Below are 8,208 nucleotides of genomic sequence, written 5' to 3' on the forward strand. Positions count from 1 at the left end.
CGTAACCACCCGTTAAGTACTTAACATCGAAATAGGAGTATGTGTAAATGTATACACATGCATAAATATTACGCATACGTATGCATAAATACAGAGAATGCAATAATAAAAACATACAGGTAACAGATACAAATATATATAAAGAGAGGAACACAGCAGCGTACCGCCTTGGAACGGTCAGTGGCGAAACTGTTGTATACTTGATGGGTATTCAAAATATTTGGCATATTCTGTGGTGGTTTTGCCTCTGATCGTTCCAATGCGTGTGTGTGTGTGCGTACGCGTGCGCGTGCTCGTGAGCGTGCACGTGCGCGTGAGCGCGCGTGTGTGTGTGTTAGCATGCCGTTGGTTGCGGTTTGGGGAGACTGCATTTTTGGTGAGTGGCTATACTTACAGGATATTCATCTTTGCAAAATTATTTTGAAAGTTCCGTCTTTTTTTGAGGTGGGATAACAATTATTGTCTACCATTTTAATGCATTTGCTTTTCTTTTCGTCGCTAATAGAAATTATCGAAAAAACAATCAATAGAAAATTTATTGTACTAAATGTTTTGCCATATCATTAAAGAAACAGTTTTGTTTAAACGCTGGGACATGAGGATTGTCGTATTGTTAACTATTTTTTATTTTCCAAAATGTCTAACATATTATCAACATTACAAGGCCTCGTTCATGTTTGTACCTGCAGCTGCTTCATGGTTTTATGCTTCTATTGTTGTATCAGTTATTTTTTACGATTAGATTTTTGGTCTGCGTAAAAATGCTTGTATGTATGTTTGGGATTTTAAACAATGCCCTCTATACATGTATAAGTTGGTACAAACGAGAATATATAATGAGCGTTTTGTATATTGTCAAAATCTACTAAGCTATGTGCGCAGTCATCTGCATCGCCTGTTTCAACGTAACAGCAGTACGTGTGCCTCATGCCAAAAGTTGTCCATGAAATACAAATATTAGGGCAAAAGAAGTTTACAGGATATTATATTGCATCTAAGTGGCAAAACTTAAGAATTTGAAGCTTTTAAAATCTCCGAAAAATATCCCCTGACGTGGCCATTTAGACAAAAATTTAAATAACTAAAAAACACAATAAATGTTTATACCTGGTTCGAATGCAGATTTTGAAGTTTTTTGGCGTAGCTGTCTAAGCCAACTTTTGACATACTTAAAGAACCAATGAAAGTTATTCAACCAATAAAAACAGCAGGACTGTACAGAAATGAATAGATGCATAATTTTAATTCATTTGGCTGAAATTAATATACTGTTTCACAAAATGTTTTTTTTTTACATTTTAACAGAGTATTTATTTAGTACATAGATACAATAGATACTGTCTCTAATGACATTTATCGGAGAAGCACGAAAGATTACTGTAGACAGGAGATATTTGTGCACGTACTATTGGAGTCTTACCTGAATGATGATTGGTTTTTAGTACACGAATTATGGAACTCCAGATTTGTGTTACTATATATGTGCAGTGTAGCTGACGGTCGTGGTGAGCTCGTCTATCACCGTATACTCCGTAATGTACTTGCGGATTGATTTCCACCGCTTGATTAAACTAATATTAATAACTGCAAGTGTTTGATATGACTTTGAATCACAAAATGCCGTCTATTTGCTGGTATATCTATCAAAAGTGTCAGAAGTGCAGTACTAATTTAAAATTTAACAGGAGTATTCGAACTGCTGTGTAAAGCGTCATAATTTTGTCAAGAAGTAATGCAAGAAGTGACATAGTTATTGAAAACTTCACATGTTTAAAGAGGACATTGCGAGAAAGCTAACACAGTATCAAAGTACAACTTTATTGATACTGCAATCAACCATTTTCAATACATTAAATCCCCACCAACGCCGAATATCTTTTTTTTAAAGATATTTCTTGTTAACTTTTTTGACTACTTTTAGCTGTTTCGGACAGTTGAAATTGTAATTTAATACCTTTCCGTTTTTAGGAATTTCATTTTATGCATTTAATGGGGACCGATCAAATCCACAATGATTGATCCGTTATTCAACTTAAATGTGTTTTAGCTTTTACATTTATCTCACAATTCTATTTTTTTAGAATATGAATGACACGACATTGAATAACAATAACAAACATACAATAATAATAACATACATGTATAATTTAGCAACGTTTGACATGCCATAAGAGTGGTAGTATTATGCGTTTTTAGTGTAGAACATTTAAAATTTCCGAAATATAAAGATACTTGTCTGATAATCAAATAACATGTTGGAAATGCATTTTTATAAATTCTTATAAATTCAGGCATTATTCTGATCAGCGATCAATAAAGGAATAAGTTTTTTTTTATTACATTTTTTGTTTGTAAACTCGTAGTATGTTATAATTTCAGACAATAACTAGAAGGACGTACATTAGGTGTTTTAGACAATGTTCAAAAGTACACATAACGTCAGCCTTTATACTTCTTTGATGATTCCACTTTCCATCTTGACACATTTAGCTAGCTAACAGAATCCAGCACATATGAAGCAGCCAACTGAAATAAAACACTGTCAGTTACTATCTCACATAAAATATACGATAAGGATATTTCTGGGATGGGGAAATGGTAATTTTTTCCGGCCTCAGGCCGGTATTGATATCGTCTTTACTTCCTGTTTATATCTGGGGTGAAGGTCATTTAACAGCTGATTGAAACTGTACATTTTGATTGGTGGATGAAAAATTCCATGTATTGATATCGTCTTTACTTCCTGTTTATATCTGGGGTGAAGGTCATTTAACAGCTGATTGAAACTGTACATTTTGATTGGTGGATGAAAAATTCCACAGGTTTCCGAATGGAATAGATAATATTTTCTTAAGGGGTGTGCAGCTGCTCTGAGCTGTATTGTTAGACAGTATAATCCGTTGCAATGCTTCTGTGGAAATAGCTTATAAAACGTCATAAACCTGAATCCCCTGCGGCTGAGTTCAACTCTGCCACTCTGATACGGAGTGATCTCCCGTAAACGATATACAGTCAACTCATTGCGTATTCAACTCGTCCCCCAGTCAACTCGTCCCCATTTTGGCCATTTCGTATCCCTTGACGATTTCAAAAATAGTCATTTCGCTCCCCCGCCCCCTCTCCCAACACGCACACATTTTTCGGCCCCTTCTTTTTAGTCTTATTTTTTGTCAAAATTTCCTAGATTATGATTAATATAATTATGATGTAAAATATGTGTTCTGTATAATATGTTCTACATAAAAAAATGAAAATTTTACTTTAAAAACTACATTTTGTTTTGCTCTATAAATACCCGATCGTATGTAAAAGTGTAGAGTGCATGCACGTTTCGTAGCTTAAAGTGTGCATTGACTAATGCGGCCGTATGTCTTTTTTACAGATACATTGTACTTCTTGTTTTTAATTGACTCTTTTACAAGTATTATCTCACAAGTGATATAACTTGTATTTTGTTAAATGTCTTTGAGAAAAAAGCTTCAAAAACGATACTTGCATGAATGACTGCATATATATTCTAAATTTTACTGTTATATTTGTGTTCCATTATTTAATATTTCACTGATAAAAATTGAAATGTCATGTTAAAATTAGGATAGGTGATGGAGAAAATATCCAGCTTGACACTCTAGCGTCGACAACAAGAAGCATAGCGTACATTCAATATTATCTACATAATACGGAATTCAGTTGGTACAAAATGTTGCATTACTAATTAAATTATTTCTTTATTGTCAATTATTAAGAACGAAATGTAAACGTGTTCTATGTACCAAATGTTATGTCGACATACTTTGTGTGACTGACTTTATTTTAAATATAAAGTTAAATGCAATGTCATATTTCTTTTCGAAACTCTTGCTCATTTAGATAGAATTATAAACGTCTATTTCAATTTAAACATCTTCAGTTCAAGAAGGTCTTTAACGTGACGAAAGAAATTAAACTTACGAGCATTTTCTGCAAACATATCCAGTGACCTTCTGTTTCGGTTCGTGTAAGTCCTTTCTGTGAATATAGACTCGTATTCTGCACAAAAGGCTGCGATCCTTTCGCCATACGTTAACATCTGTGACTTCGCTACGAAAGTCTTTGAAGTACAAGTGAACCACTGACCAACTTCGTAGTGTCCGTCATTCTGAAAATATGCATGTATTATTTCCTAATAAAATGATTTCGCTTCTTACCCAGTACGAGCTGGACAGGTTCTTCAGCATTTTGTCATGTAGAAGTAATACATGGTTATACGGAGTTTTGCTTTATAATATTTTTTTTCTTGTTATAATTCTATTTTATTCATATATTGCAAGATGTTTTAAGTAAGATTATACGCTGTACGATGGCAATGTGACGGGCAAACAGTATTCTATTTTTAACATCTGTTATAACCATACCAAGTCCATAGAAACGAAATTTAACACACATGCATACATGTATACCTTAAATTATTTTTCATTTTAAAATAGGCTGTTTGATTCTGTTGCATTTAAATGCAAGCCATATGCTTAATGGTACATTTTGGGTAGAGACCAGCATGGATCACATATATGCAAAATATTGGCGACAAAGATCCGAATCGAGCTAAAATAGTGTTAAAGTAAAATCGCCTGTTTATTTAGAATGAGCCTAGAGGAAGAAAGGACAGTAAAGTTTACGAAATATGATTACGTTTGCACAATTCAGTTATAGTGCTGAATACACTTGTATCATAATAAACAAATAGGAATCAATTTATGTTGAAGTTGAGAAAATAATGGTTTTCGGGTTTTTGTATAACCTTTCCTTTTCTGCCACAGAAATGTGTTCATGTCAAAACTTGTTGTACAGTAAAATCTACCCTTACCTTTTATCTTTTTTAAAATTTGGAAGTTACATACACCAAACTCTAAACTGAATCGTGTGACAATATCTACCTGTTTTGCTCGTTTTACTTCCGACTTCATTTGGTTAAATGTGTGTCTTGTTTTTTCTATGTAGCAAGTTCCCTGTTCAACATTTTTAATGGCACTGAATCCCTGAATAAAAAGGAGTTTTCTTTCATAATTATAAATTCTTTAAAACATTTTATCATTTATTTAAAGATATAACACACATTCAAAATATAAGAACGGGAAATGATTACTAGCAGATCAGTGATTCCTAAAATATTCTATATTAAGTATATTTTCGCGGTAAAAGATAAATACCACAGTGAAGTCATGAAGATTGATAGACGGCGTCACTTTTCTTGACGAAATTTTAGACACTGTTACAACCACATTAAGTTCCTCTTCGTCAACCATGATGTCCTGAAAAGCAGTGATATCCCCTCCATAATGGGCTTCGACTCTGTGGTACTGCAAATAACATAAATATAGATTCAATTAAAACTTGTATCAAAGTCGTCTAGAATTTTAATACAGATTTAAATCTTTGTTTTTGAAAGGACTTTAAAAACATATCATAATGATTTTAAAATGATTCTAACCGAATTTATGAAAAAACGACCTGATGATTCAATATTGAAATTTACATATAAAACTTACTTTTCCAAATTTGCTTTTGGAAATATTATTCAGTAAACAGTGTGTCTTTTATTTTTGGTCTACATGAAAAAAAAAATCAAAATTTTGCACAAAAGAATTACATAGTTCTGTGTACGTTCTGAATTTGGTGTATGCATATGTATGTTTTATCTGTAAATCCAGCTCTTCCTTACTGCGTAAAAGCTAACTAAATAGTTCCATAAATATAGCTCAGTCAATACTCAGTTTATATGCATTCATGCTTAAGCTAGCAGACAACTCAGGCAATATTAAAAATCAGCGTTTACTTCAGTAGCACTTTAAAAGAGGGAAGAAAGATGTATATCAGTTCCATTAGTCCGGTTAAGGAGCTTATAAAAGGTTTTTTAACGTTTTTAAAGTAGAAAAAAGGAAAACCACAGATCGCCCAACACGACACAAAAGAAAATGTTGCAGGCTCTGTTTGATTGAGCCTGATTATGGACGGTTATGAAAATGCAAGCATCCACGCCCTCTATCCCCGGGTTGAGCAGAACTCAATATTTACACATGTTACAAAACATCGCCACTTAAATAAATATTTTACTTTTTTATTAAACTAATGTTTATATGTTTTCTTCTATTATAACTTTATTCTATATACATATCAGGCCAGTTGCATGATGCAAATGATCATGGGTTCGATTTCAAACGTATTTTGTTTTTCCATTTGTCTTATTTAAATTATCATTATACAACTTTCTGTTACTCTGTGGTAACCCCTAGATCACGTGTACATTATCTAGGAAAAACTTGAATATATTAGTTTTATAAAATCTTAGTCTTAAGCTTAAGCCGGTGCTAGGGGGCGTGAGAGGTTTTGCATATTTCATTACCTCTCATGAACAGACTCAATCAAACCGAGTCTGCTATTATTTTGCTTGGTTGCATTCTTTGCTTCGAAAGGATCTTCTAATATATTGTATTAAAGCTTTATTGTAGCAATCAGATCAGCTTTTGCAGCAAAAAGGCAGTAAATTATGAATCTTACCTCTGGGACAGCTCTTGCTACCGAGAATATAATGAAAACAACTACGACAACATTCTTGAAATATTCCTGAAAAGAAGTATTGCATATTTTTATTTTTAATTAATCCTTTATTAAAATAAGCCATTTTGTTTTAGTGATCAATTGATCAAGACTGGCCTGTTCTTTTTCCACTGTAATATAATTATGTCTATTAACAATAAATTATGTAAATTTATTTCTTCCTTGTTTATATCATAGTTGTCGAGTACAACATAAATAACGCCCTGATACAAGTGCTTTCAGAGGTTATAAATAATAATTAAATGGCCGACCAATCAAAATGTTTCAAAATACTTGGTTGACCAATTACACGATGTAAATCTGATAACGGTATTCTCACGTAACATTTAAAGTATATTACAATGTATACCAAATGATTTACAAGAATGACTTTCTTAAACTAAAACAGATGTATTGCGGGAATAAATAAACCCAATAACGAATCATAATGTACAGCCTTGGATCATTTCAATTTAGTAATAGCGCTAACACTTATGCAGTATGTTCAGTAATACTCTAACTCTGTCATAGCAGACAGTATTTAAAATAACAAGTTGCTTGCAATTCATCTTAAGGAATATACACAAAAGTATTGAATTCCACGAAGCAGAGCTAGAACCATCATAACATTTAGAAAGTTGCAAAGACGTAGATATGATAGTTAATTTGGAATAATATAATATTATAGAATAATATAATATTATATTATGTCATGCTAGAATTTAGCAAAACGTTTACTTTTTAGGCGATAAAACACCAGACCACTTTCCGAAACGGTGTGAAATATTCTAAGATTATTACGTTAGTCTTGAGCTAGGCGAACCCATTCTACTTAATAAATGAGAATTTTAGAGCATTGGGTCTCAATTCGATGGTTTGTTTTGTTAAATAATACGGTAAACTGTGAATTTCTATTACTAGGTGAACTGGAAAAATATGTGAATGAACTATATGATTACTGTAAGTTAGGAAGATTGCTAAACATGCACAATGCCTTTTATACTTTATAAATAGTACCATCTTTAAACAAGCATTTACAATATTTCTGTTTAATTTTCAAGAATTTAACAGCAGTTCTATAATAAAATAATTGCAAAACACAATCACGACAGATTTAGTTTGTAGGTTATACGAACTTAGACATAGCATTTGTCCTGAACATACCACCTGATAAGAGCTGGTTAAGTCAAACAAGTACTCAGGAGTAATTCATTAAGTAACAAGATCTTAAACCCTGAAATTAAGATTATATATTTATCAAAAAACTTGTTTCACTTACCATGGTTCTGTTCTTTTTGTCTTCTGTGAGACTGAATAGGTCAAGGCGAGTCCTCAGAAGAAACAAGCTGTGAAGTGCGGGAGAGCTGTCCTGCTCTACTATTTATATGCGATAAAGTAGTGCGCAGAACCGAAAATATTGGTTGTTACAAGTCACATGTCCAGGCTGTGCGCTACTGTCTGTTTTACACACACAATTTCCTGGTTGGTTCGAATAATGTGACATATTTGCTAATACGTAATAGAAAAATATGACATATTTCAAATACATTTGATTAAGGATTTTATGTATTTCAAAATGCCTTTACTCTAATGGTATTGTTTTTATTCATTTATTAGAAGTAAACAATACAGAAA

General features: G+C 32.6%; 1 protein-coding gene across 1 annotated transcript; it reads right to left on the reverse strand.

Annotated features, from left to right (window-relative positions):
• Positions 1-2,124: 2,124 nt before the first annotated feature.
• LOC128546872 (uncharacterized) lies at positions 2,125-7,956 on the reverse strand. The gene is made up of 6 exons (XM_053518270.1): positions 7,853-7,956; positions 6,535-6,600; positions 5,187-5,336; positions 4,914-5,015; positions 3,952-4,138; positions 2,125-2,526 (listed from the first exon to the last, which is right to left on the reverse strand). The coding sequence occupies exons 1-6, from the start codon at positions 7,853-7,855 to the stop codon at positions 2,495-2,497; spliced, it is 540 nt and encodes a 179-aa protein (XP_053374245.1). The 5' UTR covers positions 7,856-7,956; the 3' UTR covers positions 2,125-2,494.
• Between the last annotated feature and the right edge of the window lie 252 nt (positions 7,957-8,208).

This window comes from Mercenaria mercenaria, chromosome 11 (assembly GCF_021730395.1).
Source record: "Mercenaria mercenaria strain notata chromosome 11, MADL_Memer_1, whole genome shotgun sequence".
NCBI classification, from domain to species: Eukaryota; Metazoa; Mollusca; class Bivalvia; order Venerida; family Veneridae; genus Mercenaria; species Mercenaria mercenaria.

What these genes read in the sequence shown, in the direction of transcription:
- LOC128546872 (XM_053518270.1), bottom strand. An exon ending in AAGTAAAACGAGCAAAACAG is followed by an intron (nt 4,139 to 4,913) that starts GTAGATATTGTC and finishes GCATATTTTCAG; the next exon opens with AATGACGGACACTACGAAGT. An exon ending in TATGTTTGCAGAAAATGCTC is followed by an intron (nt 2,527 to 3,951) that starts GTAAGTTTAATT and finishes GTTTTATTTCAG; the next exon opens with TTGGCTGCTTCATATGTGCT.